Source organism: Mauremys reevesii, linkage group 6, assembly GCF_016161935.1.
Source record: "Mauremys reevesii isolate NIE-2019 linkage group 6, ASM1616193v1, whole genome shotgun sequence".
Classification (NCBI taxonomy): domain Eukaryota; kingdom Metazoa; phylum Chordata; order Testudines; family Geoemydidae; genus Mauremys; species Mauremys reevesii.
In genome coordinates this window covers 93,485,826-93,507,384 of record NC_052628.1, presented here as the reverse complement: position 1 = coordinate 93,507,384, position 21,559 = coordinate 93,485,826, and the positions used below count along the sequence as shown (strand labels likewise).

At 40.3% G+C, this 21,559-nt stretch overlaps 1 protein-coding gene across 3 annotated transcripts in view; it reads right to left on the bottom strand.

Annotated features, from left to right (window-relative positions):
• RORB (RAR related orphan receptor B) overlaps positions 1–21,559 on the bottom strand; it is a 198,536-nt gene that overhangs the window by 8,320 nt on the left and 168,657 nt on the right. For all 3 annotated transcript variants that reach the window (XM_039545776.1, XM_039545777.1, XM_039545778.1), the window contains 3 exons: positions 6,810–6,931; positions 4,411–4,543; positions 1,132–1,239 (listed from right to left, as the gene is read on the bottom strand). In XM_039545776.1, coding sequence (XP_039401710.1) covers positions 1,132–1,239; positions 4,411–4,543; positions 6,810–6,931 — 363 coding nt within the window. The remainder of the gene's footprint in view (positions 1–1,131; positions 1,240–4,410; positions 4,544–6,809; positions 6,932–21,559) is intronic.

Here is a 21,559-nt window from a genome sequence, read left to right as displayed (position 1 = left end):
GCTATTTTAAAAAGTAGCATTTGAAGTTGCATATCACTAAAACTTTCAGTGAATCCCAGTAAAAAGTATGAAACACTCTGTCTCTGAAAACTCCAAAGAAAAATCAAGAAAAAAAATGTCTTTTGCAATGTCATTCAGAGATGTTAGCCAAGAATTTTCTCTCTCGTTATGAAAGAAAATCTTGTTTTTGAAACTAAAATGACATCTACAAAAGGAATCTGACTAATACAGAACAGTCATCTCCTACAGCATCCCATCAGTTAGCAATATAAAATAGCCTTCTTAGAAGTTTGGAGAAAAACATGCTATGGGACAAAGAAAATCACCTAAACATACATGGAATGTTTATATATGATGTATATATAAGCAATGAGCTAAATATATACTAAATACTACCAATATTGAAACCTTCATTGGCTTTGGTCCTGATTGCTGAATGGTTAACAGGTTAATTATTCTTACAACCAGAACACTGACATCATTTATAAGGTAACACTATGAGCAAGGTAGCAGTCATCAAGCATGTTAAATATACTGATGAGGAATGAAACAGTTGCTCTATCAAACAAATCAGAATGAACCTGAGCTGCGCCTGAATTTTTCTCAAGGTTCAGAGTATTCTGGATAACCCCTTGGTGCCCCCTCATGACCTTTGTGGGATCCATGCATCCATCCATCTACCTAAGCCAGCAGGCCAAAAATAGACTTCATCCACTTACCCCTTCTGCAACATTCACCTTCATTCCAATTTTGAAACTATTCTTTTAGCTGATATAAGGCACCAGTGCAAATGTCAAGCACAAATGAGGTTGGGATCATTATAGGCCAAATTCTGAAATCTTCATTCATATTTTACTCAGTCCTTATGTGACACACTGCCAAAGTGTATCTTGCAAAGCTCCCATTGCTCCCTTTCTACTAGAGGAAAACAGCCTGCTACTGCTAGCAGCTAATGGAGTTACTTTGTTAGCTTAAATGGCAGTTCCCTGTTCTTCAGTGCTAAAAGTAAAGGATTCAAAAGCTGCTAATGACTTTTTGTTGGGAGGGTGGTTACATTTAGAAAGGTATATCTCCCTCTCACTCCAGAATTTGGCTCATTGTAATGGCTGAAAATAAAAAAGGCAAACCTACCCAAAGCTTTGAACATTTGCATTCCTCCATACTTTCCTTCAAACAGAACAGTGTTGTTGAGTGGGTTGAAGGCACGGCACATTCTCACCAAAACCACTTCCAAGCAGCCTGTTGGACAAGGAAAGAGTATGAAAACTACACACGCTTTGTTCCTGGGATGTTTCAAGGCACTTTTGAAAGCAGAATGTATTAAATTTCAAAACAGTTTCTTAGCAAAATACCAATGAACAGAACAACCTTGGGCACAAATGGTGGGATTTACGGGGTGGGAGGAGGGACCTTTAGCACCTAAGTCCAATATTATGTGTCACTGGCATTCACAACACCCTGCTCAGCAGCCCACTAACCCTGTAGGTGCCTAAAATCCCTAAGGCCCAGATCCACAGAGGTATTCATATTTCTAACTTCCACTGGTTTCAATAGAAGTTAGGAGCCTAAATATCTTTGTAGATCTGGGCCTAGGTGCCTAAGTTTCCACTACTGAAGTCCCCTAGGTGCCTAAATGTCAGCAGCGGGGCATGTGCACACCTGCCTAAACCCTGACACTGCACAGCAGTTTGGTGTCTAACTCATGCCTAAACCCCAGATGGGATTAAAAACCAAGGTATTCCCCCACCTATCTGGGGTATCGATCTGGTAGACGAGCTCAGAGCATGTTGAAACTCACACAAAACAGCAGGAGGAGGATGTTGTGCCCCCTCCTTATCACCTTTAGCCCTCCCCGGGGGCATTGGAGACCCAGGTTCAATTTCCCCCTCTACCTAGTGTGGCACAGGGATTTGAACTTGGGTTTCCCATCTCCCAGAAAAAATGCCCTCACCCCAGGGCTATGGGATATTGTGGAACAGGCCTTTCTCAGTCTCCCTTGTTGAAGCTGTTCCCAGACTCCATTCCTGCAATGCCAGTTCATATTTAATTATTCGTAAACAGTTAATCAACTTCAACAGGAGAGATTTAGAAAGCCCTACCCCATAATATACCATAGCCCAGTGGCTGTTAAAATCCCTTCTTCATATCAGGCAGAAGTGGAGTTGAATGCAGGGCTTCCCATCACAGATGAGTGCTCTAAGCACTGGGCTAAAAGTTGTAATGGTGGTTTCTTCCACCACCACCACCTTCACAAGTGCCAGAAAAAAAATCCATTTTCAGATTTTGTTTCATTTGACCTGAAATAGAATTTTTTGATGCACTGATATTTTTCACAATTTTTTTATTTTTTTGATTTTCAGAAATGTCAGCGAACTGAAAAATCCATTATTTACCCAGCTGTACCTAAAAGTTAGGTGCTGCAATATGGAGTGTTGCAGAATCTCTCCCCTTCATGAATCACACCCAAACACAACACAACCTACACATTTGATGATCCTTGGGGCTGGCTGAATTGGTTACTCACAAAACAGTGAGATATCCTCTGTGGCTGTGGGATCCAAGTAGGAGACAACTTACCCTCCAATCTCTGCCTCTGGGACTGACCAGAGAGGGAAGCAATTCACGATCCTGGCCCATTTCCCTGAAATGTAGGGCTCCACTTTTGCTAAGGACTGTGCAAATTGCCAGGCTATCCCTAATTTCAGTAGCAGAGCTGGTCAAACATTTTCTGATTAAAAGTTGTTTTTTAAAGGGTTTCATTAAATTTTTTTTACAATGAAAGGTTTTGAAAAAGTATCCCCACATTTTTCTATGAAAAGAAAAAAATTAGGAAAACACTCCATTTTTTTTCTGCAATTTTTTAAGTTTTTCCATTTAGAAAAACTATTATGGGGGTTTTCACACTTTCTGATAGTTTTCCAATGTTTGCTGGTTTGAAAACTGTAACAAAGTGTTTTCTGAGAGTAAATTAGCTTGAAAGTGGAAGTTCTACTTTTAAATGTAAAAAGTTCCCCCCTCCTCACTTTTCCACACTGTTTCCATGATGTGTTCAGTTGGAAAACTGTAAGAAAGTGTGAAACGTAGGTTTCCCCCTCTTTCTCATAATGGAAAAAGAGGGGAAACAGTCAGAGGGTGTGGAATGTGATGGGAAGAATAACACTTTGTCACATTTTTAAACTCTACCACAGGGAAACCAGAATTTCCTCACAGGAAAAATTCAAAGGGGGATTTTTATAGGAAACTGTGGGAAAAATCCCAGAATTCTGGCTAGCTTTGCTCAATATTAGCAGCATGAGGGGCAGTAAAATCTTAGTTGTTTATACACTCTGCAGCTAATTGGGGTTCTCTTACAATACATTTTATGTCCAAATGTCATTGAACCTTTTTTTGAAGCGCTACTGTTTCTTTTGCTTTACCAGCCAAATGAGTAAGGTTGTTTAATTCAGAAGCTGGAATGTTAATAATGATATTATTAATTATTCTCATGCCAAGATCCTTCTTTTCCAGGGGATCTTCTGTATTCCTGTTGGAGCCCTACAGGTCCTCTTATTTTTCTGCAGTTTGCATCTTGGTCCCATATTACAGCCACATCCTTCTGAGCAAAGACTGGATCACACTATCTCTTTCAGAATTGCCTGAGAGTTCTCTATTGAAAGACACAAGGCACTTCTCTAGCTCAAAGAAACTACCTCATGCTACATCCCAGCCTCTGCCAGATCCAGGGACCAGGATAGTACAGGGTAATGCAGTTAATAAGCAGTAGCAGCTTGTTTGATAATACCATTTTGTCCTACTGAGTGACATGGAGTTATTGCAAGGTCACAATTCCTAACAACTAAATGTTATCAGAGTGCATCTTAAAATGATTATTCTGAAAGAAGGGCAGGAATTGCTGTGTGACATGACAGAAAAACTACCCCTTCCCCGCCCCCCACCGCAATGCACACACACACAACGGTGTCAATGCATGCTGCCACAATCCAACCACGCTCACTCCAGTATTAATTATTGCCAGCAGGGATTTCTCTTACTAAGTACTGACATAAGATTATCCGTATTGCTGTAGCATCATTAAAATGATTAGAGTTAACCAGAGAGGCAGGGCCCAGTTAGCATGGATTTGATTCACTAAAATCAAGTGGCAGTTTTAGGGGCAGCAGTTTGGTGATTCAGCCAGCTCAACTCAATAATACCTTACACTATATGTCAAACTGGGGATTGTGGCTTCTGCAATTAACAGTAAGTTTTTCTGTAAAAGAAAAGCATAATTGACTTTAGAGGGAATGGGATCTGAAGACATGAATGTTATTAACGCAGAAGATCATGTAGGGTTTACATGTGTGGGAGGGAAGGTTGTGATGGGGAGAAGTAAGGTTATTTGAAGAGAGAATGACTGACTAAACCACTCACCTGATTTAAGGAGTAGAATTTGATCATTTTGACAGAGCTCCATGAAGCCTGTTATCCGCTTTGCAAACTCCACTACGTACTGAATAGCATGAGTGATCTGGATGGCACACTGCTGCCACAATGCTTCTCTTGTCTTCCAAAGGAAACATGCAATAAAAAATAAAGCAGTAAGCAAACATAATGTTCAGAGGCAAAACAACACAATGCTGTGTCACATAAAGTGTGTAATTTAGATTTTATAATAGACAGAGCTGGTAGCACCATTTCCAATCAAGGCTGCCTGACTCTTCTCATTATAAGGCCCTATTTTCAGTTGCTTATAACTTTGCTAAACTTTAACTGTTTGGGCTGAAATTTTCCATGCTGGGTGTCTGCCTCTGACTGAAAATCTTTTGGAAAAATTCAGGCAAATCATGTCAGCCTTTTACAAGAACAAGGCTAGTGACAAATACATTGTTTTGCTCATGTAAAATTTTTTTTTGAAAAGCTCTAGTGCCTCCATGCCTTGGAGGAAGGAATTGACATCTGGTACTTTTGACAATCTTTCTGTGCCTCAGTTCCCCATTTATGCAATGGGGATAACACCCCCTCACCTGACAGGGATGTTGTGAAAATAAATTCATTAATATATGTGAAGCCCTCTGAGATTATAGTGATGAGAACCATAGAAAAGCTCATGAAGAAATTAATAGTTCTCTTTTCAGAGCAAGGTTTGGCTAGAGTGAAGTAAACAAGATGTGGGGCTGCACATTGAACAAGGAGGAGAAAAGAAAATATTGAATAGACGCTCATTTAGAAAGCACTGTTCAAATGCCTTCTATTACTCAGGTGGAGGGGGGAGTTGAATTGGGGGAGGTGGGGGGCTCCCAGTCCCACATCCAGGGGGGCAAGTACCCTACCAAACATTATGAGAGAGGTCTTCTACCACCCAACTGTTTTGTGTAAGCTCATCTAAAGGGTCCCGCTCTGATAGGAAAATTCTGAGATTGTCTACCAGATCAGGAACCACAGGTGCATGTAAACCAAGGCCAAGTGTGGCAGACTGCACCAAAACAGATTTATCGCAGAAGGATAGTCCCTAAAGATTTCTCTCTCAATAACAAGCATAGGCTTAAAAATGCATCAACATAGTTGGTACACAGGTTCGTGCCTCACTCTAGGCCTTAATCCTCTGGATGCCTGGCATTGGGATGAAGACTGCATGTACAGAGACAGAAATACATGCACCTATGGAAAAAAAAGTCTGCAAAAATTAGGGTGCTGAACCAATTTAGATGCTTATGGGGTTTGGCAGTAGCTGAGTGGGGGTTCTGTGAACCCTAGTAGGGTCTAATTCTGGGATTTAGGCACCTAAAGTGGCAGTTAGGTTCCTAAGTCCTTTTGTGAATCTAGCCTATATCTATATCTATCTCTTTCTACAGATAGATATAAATTAATGACAACTAGGCAATGTAAATATGCAAATATATTGCTAGCAAAGGAAACAGACTAATGCTATTTAGTCACCTTGTTGAACATTTCTGCTGGGTTCAAAAACCTTTTCAAAACCATTGTTCAATTTATCACCTTTGTGTGTATGCATGTGCGTGCACAAGTGTATCTTTGGACTACATCTGTCACAGGTGAGTTTCAACTTCTGTTACCACTGGGGAGCCAACAGAGCAAACTGAACTCTATTCTGCTTTGTCTAAATTCTGATTGCTGAATCATTATTATTGGTGGAAATGAAAAAAGCAGAGGAACTCAGCTTGATTTCCACTGCCTAGGCTGAATTTGAAGAGCTGTAAGTGGGAGAAATATTCTGAACGAATTTGATATAGGAATCATAGGGGGAGAATAAATATACAAACAAATGAAGTTATTTTTACAGCCACTTTTCAACAGTATTACCACACTTTACAGAGTGTGTTAAATTCTGCATTAGCTACTGTACTGTCGACAGGTGATAAAGATTTACTTTCCTTGCAATAAAAAACATTCAATTTTCCAAAATTAAAATGTGGACAGTTTTAACAGTTGTCATAAATATGTTAAACAAATCTATCTTCTATTTTGAAAAAAACTCTTCCAACATATGGAGTCCAATCCTGCTCCCATTAAAATCAACTGGAGTTTTGGGAAGAGATCAGGCCCATGGAAACAAATTATTAATATGGGAGGCTGATTTTATCACCATTTCCTTTGCCCTGACATTATGCTACTAGCAAACACACCAATAAGCTGTTATTTCTATTTTAAAATGCCATTCTCACATCTTCAATTGCCAAGTTCTTCTAATATCAAACTGCTATTTCCCATCCAAAGGTTTGAAAACTTAACTTGGTATTGATCAACAAGTCCTTGCCCAATATACTGCCAGGGGAAGGTGAAGCAAGAGAAGGAGTGGTAGGGTATTGTACCTTGCTCTGGTATACTTTAATTTCTTCATATGTGTGGGTCTGCCATGCTAGCTGGTGTAGTTCATCCATTGTATATTGACACGTCTCCAAATGGGACTTAATGATATTCTGTGCAATTCGATCTAAGAAATGGGGGGAAAGCAGAAAGTCACAATGAATAGTAATCTGCAATAGCAAAATTTTGAAGACATCAGCGTTGCGGGGGGATAATCAGTAGATAACTATATATTTTATGGCATAGGAGACTGGACAATATTACATTTATCAGTGTGAAATGTTTTTGTATTTATCTAGTTATTGTTTGTGCTGTGGAAATGTTCCTTATTAAATCTAAAACCACAGGAAATTTGCTTGGTTGTGGATTACAAAATTAAAAATAGCCAGCCTTTGGGTGAAAATATACCCAGTTAAAATTGGAAATGAAAGTTTTATCTGTATCTGGATAGGCACACATTTTTAGAAACCCAGGTTGGTATTTTCAAATGGATTTTGAAATGGAGCAGCAGCAGCAGCAAAACCTCATATACAAATGACAATGTATTCCTCAGAAAGAGGCAGTACATTCAAGGTGCTGTAGCCAGACTTGGGCATGGGAACGAGGAGGACCAGGAACAGCATAGCTTCTTCATCATTGCCTACATCACTCTCAATGTCTCCTGTTGCAGCTGTTCCACTTTGTCCAAATAATTAATTATTCACTGGAGCAGGGACTGGAATCCAGGTGTTCTTCCTTCCAGATGAGTTCCCTAACCACCAGGCAACAGAGTCATTTTCCCACTCTCTCTCTGGCCCAATTAATATATAATTATTTATACAAAGTGGAACAACTGCAACTGGAGAGATTAAGAGAGACCCCACACCTCAATGGTTTGATGGCTAGCACACTCATATGGAAAGGAGGAGATTTGGGTTCAAGTCCCTGCTCTGAAGCAAGGTCTCCCATTTAACAGGAGAGCATCCTAACCACTGGGTTGTTAGGGGATAGGGAGTAGTGATGCTACAACCACTTTGTGAATGGTGCTTAACTCCCCCTGTGACTCTAATCTCCAAATCAAAGTAATTTCATTTTGAGGCTTCCTTTTTTTAAATGGAAGCAATTCACCAAAATCAACATGAACTCACAAATATGATTTGGTCAACGTGAATTTGTATGTTGCTGTGAAAAAGAGTTGCAGCCAAAATCTTTTTACCCAGCTCTAGTAAGAACAACAAAAGGGCACATTATGACTGCGTAGGGTCTATACCATGTTATTGTCCAGGAGGGAGAGGAGGAACCTTTGTCCCAGGGTACCAGGCTGCCCTATTTTGTCACACAAATAACCTACTGTATATCTGGTCATGCTGGGAGAAAGGGATGAAAAAGAAAAGCCTGGGAAGGGAGTAGAGAAGATACAGGAAAATAAGAGAACTACAGCAGATAAGTCAGGGACTTGGGCTAATGGCAGGTCTCAATGCACCCAATTCTTGTACATACTATGAGTGGAAGGGAAACCACTTTCCTTCACTCAAATCTGTCATGGCAAAAGCAGTTGTTTTACTAGCATGAAGTGATCTGGGTGCCTAGCAGCTGTGGAGTGGGTTAAAGCAGACCGTCAGTCCTGGCTTGTTCAGGTAGTGTTCTGGGGGAGAGGAGGTGGATCCCATTTATAGTTTTAGAAGGAAACCACATGAAAATTGACTTGTTATCATGGTTTTACCCAGAACTTAGACAAAGCTTAGCAGGCTCACTTTAAATATTTCAGGTTAATTCAACCTCCAAACTCAAATTATAACTGAGTGGAAAAAAAATTCTCCTCTTATTTACATGTGTAATTCAGATTTCCTTCACTGACTTCAGCTGAGTTACTGTGGATTTACACTGGTTCAAAGCAGAATTCAGCACAAGAACATTTATCATTTCCCAAGAAATTGCATAGTCCATTTGCTGGTGCTGTACAACCAAGATGTTAGAAAAAATTTCACATACTCATTGGTCAGGATCAACAATGAATTATAAATATAAATTATACTTAAAAATAAACCAGACTAGAATTACTTACTCATGTCTATAATATGTTTATAACATTTACTAATCATTTAACTCTTTCTAAACCACTTTTAAATGGAGAGTTAATAAACAGTTTGACCATTATGTAAAATATATAAATGTGTGCGTATACAATATGTATAATACTTATACATAATATATGTGCTTGTATTTTACACACACACACACTTAACTTAATAAACAAGATGCTAAAAGATTCCTACATGCCACATGGAAAAAACAGCTCCATGAACAAGGAGGCCCAGTTCTGTCCAACCACTGGGCAGTATGCAGTGTAAGACGGAAAAATTTGCCCCAAATTTCTGGTTTCATGTTAAAATGATGTTAACTTAGCTGAAGCAAGACTATGAAAATAGGGATTTATAAAATATGCCTCCGAAAATCTCCACGGCATTTTTCAGGACTGAAAATTATTTGCTAAGGGTGTGGCAAGTGCTAAAGATTTTATTGTCTCTTCCCCTTTCTTAAGGGAATCAGAGAAGGTTGATTTTTTTAAAGTGATTAAAAGAAAACAATTTTATAAACCCCAAACCTCAGTTTTTATCTCCAGAAAATGAGCTATTTTTTCTTAAAAATAAAACCAAAATTAGAATAATTATAAAACACAAATCTGAAAGATTGCTCTGCTCATAAATAATCTCAAAGCACAACCACGTAAAAATGCTTTAGCTTATGGTTAAAAAGAATCCCAAATGGAGTTATCACTAAAAACTAGCAGGCTTCCATTTAATCCTTATTTAACTCACTCAGATATATCTCTATGTTGCAGCAGATCATGCAGTCCAGGCTAAAAGATCAATCACTGAATTTAAACTCCAGCAATGTCTGGATGTAATGGGGGTGAGTTAAGGAGGGAGTTTCAGCCTGAACTCTGAACTTTCCTAACTCCTGTGGATATATGTTCAGCCCTTGATGTCATTAAGATATAACATTGAATACATTAATATTAAGGTAATGAGAATGAAGTATATGATGTTTGCTGGAGACATATTGAACCATAGCAAACTTGACTGCAGAAATTAAGCTCAAGCTGAAGGGTGTGTTTACACTGAGGAGGAGTTAACCAGATGGAACTGAAGTGCAGTCATAGGAACTTTTATGTTTTTTTAAATCAAAATATCTGACAATGGAAAAATAATTGTAACTTGCATTGCATTTTTCTAGACTATGTTGCAAACCATGTTTTAGCCCCATGCTCTTGGGGCTCGTATATTCATTTCCTTTCTACTGACTCCAGATCCTTGCTTGCAGTTTTCGTTGATTCTTCCTACCCTACCCTCCACCTTTCTTTACATGAAGCAAGAATTATTCATACTCTTGATATAAAGAAAATAAAAGACCATATTACTGCATAGCCGGTAGAGGAAGTAGCTTATTGTTTTTCAGTCAGAATGAGGCACATTGAAGGTGAAAAATGTGAAAATAACATACACATGCTTTAGCATTACTTGCCTTGAAATACACTTGATTGTTACAGCTAGTACCACTATGGTACCCCTCACATCACTGCTCTCTTATTCTTGTACTTCCTATTTATGTATGTACTTAGGATGAGCTGGTTCTACTGCAGTTCATACACTCTTCAATATTTTGTGCGGCTGGCATCCGAGCGATAGCTCTATACAGCTGTACACAGAACTGTTTCCCATATACTAATTGTTTCTTGAGCTGATGTTAAAACCCGTCTAGGTGTATGAGGACCTAGGGGATAGTACCAGCAGAAGTAGCAGCAGCTCTGCATGCTGCCTTCCAGAATGAACCAGGTGCAAGGATAGACTTGAAATTCTTGTGCTGCAGGCCAGCTAAGTCTGAGTGTACCATGGAAAGGATATGCTTGGTCTCTAGGGAAAGGAGCCTGACAGCAAATTCTGTTGGCTGATTAGAAAGATGCATAAGCATCAGAGGAGACTGCTTGCCTGCTTTCAGAGATGGCAGTCATGAAAAGGAAAAGGGGATTAGGGTTAAAATGGCAAGCGCTGGGCCGATGGGTCTTGCACAAGCTATTAACGAGAGAGATGAAAAGTAAAAGTATGGGCTTTCTGAGGGACAAGCAACATAAGATACTTTAGGTGAAAAGAGCAAACGGTACAAAATATCTTCTTGTCACAACACTCTAAGGGCATTACATCTTTCTGGGCATTTTTGGTGTCTTTGCCTTTTAGCAGGTCAGTCAGGGGAGCCGCAATTGATGCAATGTTGGGGCTGAATTGGAGATAATATCCTGCCAGGTCAGTAAGTGGCATGTCTCTCTTATGATCTGGGGAGTAGGGTTTGAGTTTAATGTATGGATTTTATCTAGCATAAGTTTGTGGGGGCCTCTACTTACCTCATTATCCTTTGTACCAGTGGAATGGTGGAGTATCCCATCAAAAAGACAAAAAACAACTGTTTCATCAGTGCTGAGAAATAGAGATGCTCATATAGGAGACATGATAGCTCAGTATGAAACAAACAGAGCTGGTCGTAAAATGGGGGGAAGGGTCTAGTGGAAAATATCGACTTTTGGGAAAAAAAATCAAACTGAAATATTTTAGCCAAAAATAAACATAGTTCAATGCAATAATGCTCCCACAGTACCTCATGAGAGTTGTAGTTTGGGGGCTTCATCTTTCTATTCTCCTCTTTAGGCCAGCCTCCCTGGTCAGACTACATCTCCCATGGTTCACCCTGGGTTTCCCTTGTTGAGACGGTCCCAAATTATTATGAATTGCTGTGACTGATATGAATGAATGTGATAAGCGTGAGTTTTGTATGACTTGGTATGCCTGAACTTGCTAGAGGATTCTGGGAGCCGAATTCTCTTAGCATTAGATGAATGATGTGGAAAACCACTGGAGGTGCTGAAACTGCACTTGAATGATTAATAACGGCTCAATGGACATCTATGTTTCAACACCGAACTTTGGAATATATCAGCAGAGAACCAGCTCACAAGGTAAAAAACACATAAAATGATGCGATCGGTGGGCTTGGTGCAGGCTGACATGGGACAAAATGATCCTTTTTGGATAACATCCCGCTAAGAGTTTAAGTGAATGATTGATGAGAGGGTAACCGTTGATTGATCTTTGGTCTGGGTCTGTTCTGCAGCCCCTCCTTCCAAAATATTAATTAGAGAAAACTGGTGATAAACGCCCACGAGGCATATTTCTGGGACATGTGACTCCTTTGAGAACAAAAAGGTGTAAATGCTAAGCAAAGTGAATTAGTTAAGTTCGTTCCCCAATTAAAATCTGTAAAGGTTCGAGATTGTGAGACAGAAGTCCTCGGGGTGACCTAGACCCTGCTTCGAGGGACGTTTAACAGACCAAGTACCTAAAAGTGGAAAGAAGAGAAGAAAAGAAGTCTCCATCTAGAATTGGTAGATATATCTGTCTTGTTTGCTAATCAGGATACTGTGTAAGGCCAACATAGTTACTGAGGGTTTAAGCTTGGGGAGCTAAGGCGTATAGGAAAAGATGTGCACTGTGTATCCTTAACTACTTGTGTGATTCTTTCTCAAATAAATTACTGTGCATTAAGCATGTGGGTTTCCGAATTCTCACTGGGACTGGTAACATCTGCCCAGCCGTGAGCCATTAAAGATCCGTTTCAACATTGGTAGCAGAGGGTGGTTTACTGTGCTAGTGGGAAAAGTCAGTTGTTTCTGAACTGGTAAGCCAAGCTAAAAGGAACAATATATCATCTTAAAAGCATTTTATGGTGACGAGGAACAGGGGAAATATATCTCGGAACCAGAATATTCTGGCAAGGCAAATTAAAATATTGTTTTGAGACACTGTCTGATGCCAGGGAAGCAGGGGTTAAATACAGCTTTGGAACCAGTATATTGAGAGACAGAGAAACATACAAGTACGGAGGGTTGCATCAGTGTCATCTTAAAGCCAATGATGTTCCGCAAGAGCGAGCAAGGCAGATTTACCTTAGAAGACAAGGGGGATACCCTAAAGCCTCCGGCTATGGTGGATAAGTGTTTACTAAGACAGGCATGTGAAAGTTTGGGATCAGATTCATGTCTGTGTCATGCAGTCCCCACACTGCATGAGAAAGGTTTTGACAACTTGTTGTTGAGGTATCAAAAAGGGCTACACTCCCAAGAAAGCCCGAACATCAGCACAAGTCATCTGTGCTATGTATCATGGTGTGACTAAGCTTGTAAAGGAGCGAGATGTTTGGAATGTCAGCAAGAAAGTTTAGAGCAGGAATTGGAAAAACTAAAATTGCAAAATGAAAACCTGAAATGGGACCTGTAAACTGCTGTAGCACCGAATGTAACTAAGGTTCAGCAGATAACAGCTTTAACCAACATATGTCAAAACTTAGAAGAAAGAATTAATATACAGGTGGAAGAGGAAGAGGAGCCCCTTCCAGGATCTCTGGTAACCCTGCCAGTAGTGGTAGTGCAAATGCCTCAGCCTCCACAGCAAATACAAGAAGAAGTAATTTGTCCTCTGACTGAAACTGAAAAACAGACACTGGATAAACAATTGGGTTATTTGACTAAGAAAATGTGTTTGTCTTGGCTGTTGGGATACATGATTAGAAAACATCTAGATCTTAGAGATTTGAGAGAATTGATAACAACATATGCTGGCCTTGCAGAAGGAACAACATTGTTGGCAGAAATTGAGGCAGAGTTAAGCAAAGATAACACAGACGGTGCTATCCCGAAGGTAGCCTGATATTTTCTGACCCCCTCTGAATTAAGGAGATCAGTTTTGTTGATGCATCAGGAGGAAGGGGAATCTGTTATGGCTTATTTTACTAGATTCTTGTTGGTATGCTCTTTGGCTGGAATTGAGGAGAAACAGGTGACAGATTTAATATCTTGGATAGATTTAGATCAAGCAGAAAGGGTAGTAAGTGGAACAAGTAGTTGTCCTCAGAGAATGGTTGGTGAGACTTCCTACAGTAATCAAGCAGACTCCAACCATGCTTCTACCATCCAACCATGCTGACTTGGGACGTGATAGTTGCAATGAAATAGTACAAGGCAGAGAATGGTATGGTAGGAGACGTGGAGTGTCTAGTGGGGGATTATTGTGAGCACAGATATGGGCACAACTTGAGAAAAGGAGTGCAGATATGGCTTGTTTGGACAGGCGACATCTGGAGACTTTGAAGTAATTTGATGGCAAGAGCTAGATCACAGTCAATGCTGCAAGCTGGAGCCAAGGCTGGTGAGACCAGGCAAACAGGCATAGGAACCTTTTATGGTTTGTTATTCCAGGAATTAGCTCAGATGGACATGGTGACTCCCTGTCAAGGCAGTTCTACATTTCAGTAAAGGTGCCTCTCCCTTAGCAACCCCAGTCCCCAAGGTTGGATATTAGTGGCCAAATTACAGCTCCACATAACTGGTAGACATATAATGGTTGCTAGCATTAACTGACACAGGAGCAGAGGCAACTTCAATTAAGTCAGTGCAGAAGGATGTGCACAGAGAACAAATCATTCCTTTGTTTGGATTCCACAGCAAAGAACTAAAAAGGACCTTGTTAATACACCTGCCATGTATTAGTATAGAATAGTAAGTCAGACTAAATTTTAAACAGATACAGTGGTTTGTAACAGCATGACTGAGGAAACTATATTGGAAGTAGATGTGGTACGACAGGACTTAATTTGGCAGGAGGCTGTTTGTGGGGAAAAAAGAGAGAGGCTGAATGAGTGGATTATTTCAGAAGGATTAAGAAAGTGGGCCTGCAAGGCTATGACAGCTGTGGCACTGCCAGACAAGAAGTGAATGAGGAAATGTCCCATGGTTTGGGATAGAAAAGAAATCTGAATGTGAAGACGTAGAAGCAGCAGTGGAAATGGTGTTACACATTTTCCCACCAACTACTCAATATTCCCATCCAGCAGAAGCAGTTCCACATATAGAAGAACTGTTACAGGATTTGAAAGCAGAGGGGGTACTAGGAAAATGTCAAAGTCATTACAACTCCCCAATCTAGTCTGTACAGAAACTGGATGGCAAATGGCATCCCACAATTGATTATAGAAAAATGAATAAACCAATAGTACCTATGGTCCTGATTGTAGCCCACCTTCCAATTTTAATGGCTGAGGTAGTGGCCATGGCTAGGTGGTTCTTTATACTGAACATTGCTAATTGTTTCTTTGCTATTCCATTAACCTCTTTAAATTAATAACAGACTCTGGGCTGGGAAAAGGGGGAAAATCGATAGAAGATATACTTCAGAACTTCAGCCACGTGAATAACGAAGTGAATAATTATATTATATATATCTCCGTCCGGCCCGCGGCGAGATCGATGTCGCTCCTCCTCTCGCTCCCGCCCGCCGCGCCGGTCGTGGGTGGGTTCGTCGAATCGATAGGAGCGGCGTTCGATCGATATATCAGAGATAGATGCGATGATATATATCCTGAAAAAAATCGATCTACGCCCGATCACGGGCGGTAGTGAAGACGTAGCCTAAGTTAGGAAAACTCCTGAGTTCCTGTTAACACCAAAGAAACAAATCCCTGAGTGAATACAAAAGAAGATCTGGGTGGCAAATTTGGTGCAAACAGTTAAAAACATTTGGACGGGGGGGAAAAATCAACACAGAAAAAAAAAAAAGACCAGAAGGAACAACTGAAAAATCAATGAAAAATAGAGGACAAGGTGATGCTTAAATAACTGGTTAATAAAGGTAAAATAAAACCTATATAAAAGGAACTCTTTCCAGTTAAGTATGTGGCCAGTCCCGGGGCAGTTTTAGTAACCACTTTGGATGGAAATGTGTGAAGATATTCTGATCAAATCAAATTATACTTGCTAACGGACTAGACATAACAATTATCGGAAATGAATGCACAGTATGTACTAAACTATAAGGCCCGGTCAGAGGCCTTTGCTTTTTGTTTGCTTATATTTTTGCAGGTTAACCTATCCCTTTATTGAAGCAAGAATTATGCTGTGACGTTTGCTTTGTTTTTTTGCTTCTTGGCTTGTTTTCTATGTGATTGCTGCACCTGTTTGTGCCCTATCCAAAGAATAAGCCAGAAGATTGTTAAATTACTCAAATTTTAATACAATGATTATCCTTATTAGGGGCACAAATATAAGAATATAAGAACGGCCATACTGGATCAGACCAAGGGTCCATCTAGCCCAGTATTCTGTTTTCCGACAGTGGCCAATGCCAGGTGCTTCAAAGAGAACGAACGGCAATCATCAAATGATTCAACTTTTGTTGCTCATTTCCAGCTTCTGGCAAACAGAGGCTAGGGACACCAACCCATCCTATCCTCGCTAATAGCCATTAGGACCTATCCGCCATAAATTTATTTGGTTCTTTCTTTTTAAAATTTTTTTGTTATAGTCTTGGCCTTCACAGCGTTCTTCAGCAAGAAGTTCCACAGGTTAACTATGTGAAGAAAATATTTCCTTTTATTTTAAACCCGCTGCTTATTAATTTTTTTTAGTTCCCCTAGTTCCTGTGTTATAAGAAAAAGTAAATAACACTTTCTTATTTACTTTCTTGACACTAATCATGACTTTATGGATCTCTATTGTATTCCCTCCTTAGTCATCTCCTTTCCAAGTTGAAGAGTCCAAGTCTTATTAATCTTTTCTCATGTGAAGTTGTTCCAGACCCCTGATCATTTCTGTTTTTTTTCTGTCTTTTCCAATTTCAATACATCTTATTGAAGATGTGGGCATACCTTGGATTTATATGAAAATAGGAAAGGGATAGATAATAAAACAGAAAATACTTTCCTAATGATTCCCAATATTCTGTTAGCTTTTTTTTTGACGGCTGCTGCTCATTGGTGGATATTTTCAGAAAACTATCAACAATGATTATTTCTTTCTTGGATGGTGGCAACTGATTTGGATCCCCATTATTTTGTATAATTGGGATGTTTTCCAATGTGCATTATTTTGCATTTATTAACATTGATTTTCATTTGCCATTTTCTTGCCCAGTCACCCAGTTTTGTAAAACCTGTTTGTAACTTTTTGCAATCTGCTTTGAACTTAATTATTTTGAACTTGAGTAGTTTTGTATCATATGCAAATTCTGCCATCTCGCTATTTACCCCTTTTTTCCCCCAGATCATTTATAAATATGTTTAACAGTACTGGTCCCAGTAAAGATCCCTGGACACTACTATTTACTTCTCTCTGTTCTAAAGAATGACCATTTATTTGTTCCAAAACCTCCTTTAATGACACTTTAATCTGGGACAGTTCCTCAGATTAACTGTGATCACCCAGTGGCCTCACTGATTGTTTAGCACAGAGGTGGGCAAACTACAGCCTGTGGGCCATATCCTGCCTGGCCCCTGAGCTCCTGGCCTGGGAGGGTAGCCCCCGGCCCCTCCTCCACTGTTTCCCCTCCCCCACAGCCTCAGCACACCTTGCCGCTGGCACACTGCTCTGGGCAGCGGGGCTGTGAGCTCCTGGGGCAGTGCAGCTGCAGAGCCTGGCCTGACCCAGTACTCTGTGCTGCACGGTGGCATGCCTGGCTCCAGCCAGGTGGCATGGCTGTAGTGCCACCAGCTACTGGTGCTCCAGACAGCACGTTAATAAATGGATAGGTGTCGGGACAGTCAGAGGGCAGGGAACAGGGGGATTGAATTGGTGCAAGGGTCCCGGGGGGCAGTTATGGGGGGGTTGGATGGGGCAGCTGGGGGAAGTCAGGGGCATGGGTTCTGGGGGCGGTCAGGGGACAGGGAGCAGGGAGTGTTGAATAGAGGGCATGGGAGTTCGAGGTGGTGGTCCTGGGGCGTGTGTGTGAATAGGGGTTGGGGCAGTCAAAGGGCAGGGAGAATGGGGGGTGGATGGGGCAGAGGTCCTGGGGGGGGCCCATCAGGGAACGGCGGGGGTCAGATGGGGCAGGAGTCCCGGGGTGGGGTCATCAGGGGGCAAGAAGCAGGGGAGGGGAATAGAGGGCAAGGGCTGGGCCATGCCTGGCTGTCTGGGGAGGCACAGCCTCCCCTAACCGGCCCTCCATACAATTTCCGAAACCCGATGTGGCCCTCAGGCAAAAAAGTTTGCCCGGCCCTGATTTAGCAGGTGTGTAGAAAATAAAACAAACCTACCAATAAAAGTATTCAATTACCCTGTTTAAACCCTTAACAGACCGAAGAAATAGAAAAAATTCCCAAACCTGAAAGTAGCCTCCAGGGTTAATTCGCCGAGGGAGGGAAAAGTTCCGAAAGAGCTTTTAGAAAGTCTAAATTCCAATATTGGGGTAGATAACAGTACAGATTTGATTAAAGTCCTAGCCAAAGTAAACCTTACTGTGGGAAACAACTTGGAACCAGTCCCTGCAAAAGTGCTGTACAGAAGTACAATCAGCACATGCTGGGAAGCAAGGAGAAAGAATGGATCAAGAAATGAGATACTCTGTATTGGAACTAAGTGAACTCCTGCGGAAGAGTGTTTTGGAATTTGTTAAACAATAAAAAATATTTGTTCAGGATTGTCCTGGGAAAAAGTGTGTATAGAAGCCCAGGGAGTCTTGTGAGAACAATGGAAAGATATCTTGAAACAAAGTCGCAGAGGTAATTGGCCAGAGATACTTATTTGGGCATTGAATTATTACTCCTATATTAACTAATCGTTCCAGGATACCCGGAGGGTGAATGTGCATACATGTACCAGATGCCAGTGTGCCCGTATCCTTTCCGGTATAGCTAATGGAGAGGTACAAGAAGTGTATCAGGTAATATATGCAAGCGCCTGGGGAAATGAAGCAGGGTGCTATGAAATAGTGCCAGAAGGAAATGGGGGATTATTGTGGATACCCAGAGAGGGACAAAAACAAATAATAGGAGCCCCATGGGAGTGGGGCACCTTAATTAAAAAAAAATAAGGAATTGGAATTTGGAATTCAAAAAAAAAATTGGTAATGTGACAATAAAACAATCAACCAGACTTGTAATAATTGTAAAAAAATAAATACACTTGCTCAAAAATATCAAATTCTTTAAAAAGTTGCAGAAAACTTAAGATCTAAAATGTGTGTTCAGTATAATGTTGTATGTCAAGTAATAAAATAAAATGAAATTAAATTATAATAGTATTTCAAATTTGTAAAACAACTGTATTATTTCTGCTATGTTTGTGTTTTAAATACCAAATATGTAAGCAGTATAAAAGAAAAGACAAGCTTAGCAGAAAACTTTTAAAATTAAATTGTTAGATTATATTTTTAAAGATCGTAAAATGAGGCTGTAGTTCAAAAAGATCCAATAACTGGCATATTGGTACAATTGGCATGATTGGTGCAATATCACAATTACCTTGGGTAATTGGATATTGAGTGAGGGACTGTTGAGATGATGTCAAATTATTATGAAGTGTGGTGATTGATATGAATGAATGTGATGAGCATGAGTTTTGTATGGCTTGGTATGCCTGAACTTGCTAGAGGATTCTGGGAGCAGAATTCTCTTAGCATTAGATGAATGATGTGGAAAACTGCTGAAACTGCACTTAAATGGTTAATGATGGCTCAATGGGCGTGTATGTTTCAGCACTGAACTTTGGAATATATCAGCAGAGAACCAGCTCACAAGGTAAAAAAACACATAAAATGATGTGATCGGTGGGCTTGGTGCAGGCTGACATGGGACAAATGACCCTTTTTGGATAACATCCCGCTAAGAGTTTAAGTGAATGATTGATGAGAGGGTAACCGTTGATTGATCTTTGGTCTGGATCTGTTCTGCAGACCCTCCTTCCAAAATATTAATTAGAGAAAACCGGTGATAAATGACCACGAGGCATATTTCTGGGACATGTGACTCCTTAGAGAACAAAAAGATATAAATGCTAAGCAAAGTGAATTAGTTAAGTTAGTTCCCCAATTAACATCTGAAGAGGTTCGAGACTGTGAGACAGAAGTCCTCAGGGTGACCTAGACCTTGCTTCAAAGGACATTTAACAGACCAAGTACCTAAAAGTGGAAAGAAGAGAAGAAAAGAAGTCTCCATCTAGAATTGGTAGATATATCTATCTTGTTTGCTAATCAGGATAATGTGTAAGGCAAACATAGTTACTGAGGGTTTATGCTTGGGGAGCTAAGGCTTATAGGAAAAGACGTGCTCTGTGTATCCTTAACTACTTGTGTGATTCTTTCTCAAATAAATTACTGTGCATTAAGCATGTGGGTTTCCAAATTCTCACTGGGACTGGTAACATCCACCCAGCCGTGGGCCATTAAAGATCTGTTTCAACACCCCTCTTGATGCAATACATCATGGGAGTCATGGAAATGAAATCTGGTTGGGGAGCACAGCCCATAAAGGAGAACAGGGACATGATAATGGAACTACAACTCCTATGAGGCAGAAAAGTAGTGTTTCCAAATTGAACTATTTCATTTTTGGTCTGAAGTATGTGGGTTTTGGGCCATACCTGAAACTTTTGGGATTTTGGGGCATACAAAAATCCAGATTTTCCATGGAAAGCAGATACTTTTCACAACAAAAATCTGTTCAAAAAAAAGTTTTGGTAGATTATTTTCAACTATAGAAAAAGATACTTACTTACTATATGCAAAACCCATGGAGCCAATACAAGGTCATGAAATACTAGAGAGACCCAGGCAACACATGACATATAATTATCAATTAAACTTTATTTTTGTTCTGTATCTATCTGATTAAATTTCTTAGAACACAGACACTAACAGAACTCATTCCAGGCTGATTATACAGGGCCTTAGACTGGTAAAGGCTGCTTGAACTTGACATGAAAACTTATTTGCTGTTAACTAATTTCTACTCTTAATTCATAGGAATTTCAAAATTAAAAAAAAAAGAGAGAGAGACATCAAATACCAAAGATTCTGATTCCTGAGAACTCACCACAGTTTGATTGGGCAGAATTTCAAGTTTCTGCTAAGACCAGCTAGTTTAAGTAAGTTACCTCCTTGCTAAAATACACCTAGAATAACAGCATGACCAAGAGACCTATTTAGGCAATGAAAATATCTTAAAGAAAGCTGAAGATGCCAGTAGAAATCTGTTTCTTTGGATTTTAGAAGTGCAGACCAGTAGAAGTATTGGTTTCCCCCAGAACAGATGCTACTGGGAAGACGAACAAGGACTTGACTTTCTACAAAACCTCAAATACAAATGAAAGAAAGGAAAAGAAATGACAGTTTTCCTATAACAGACCTACAAGCAATTGTCCAACTGGGAAACCAGTTCACCTGAGAATTGATAACAACAGCTGGAACCAAACAAGAGTCATTACCCCTCCCTCAGAGCCATGCTCATATACTGATGAAAGAGACTCTCAAAGGTACTGGAGAAACCATCAAGATTTATTTGAAGTACTTGTGATATCCTAGAGAACTGCTGATGCAGTAGAAAAAGAGGAAAGCTCAACAGACAGATAAAGAAAGAAGAGAATTTGTATTAGTGCCAGCAGAATAGTTACAGGCACTAGCATCGCCAACATTGGTGAGTGCGAAATCACTACAGATACCAGCATTGGCAAAACTGCCTCATCTGGGCAGTACCTGGCTAAAGCCATAATGTAATCAGACTCGGGTGAGTTTGATTCAAGTATGTCTATACTGCAGCGGAGGGTGTGCTCCCCAACTCCAGTAGACAGACATGCTCTAGTTCTGCTAAATCTACTGCACTAAAAATCGCAGTGTGCCTGGGGTAGCCCAGATGACATCTCAGGCTAACTGCCTGAGGACAAACCTGCCCCCAAGCCCTGGGTACA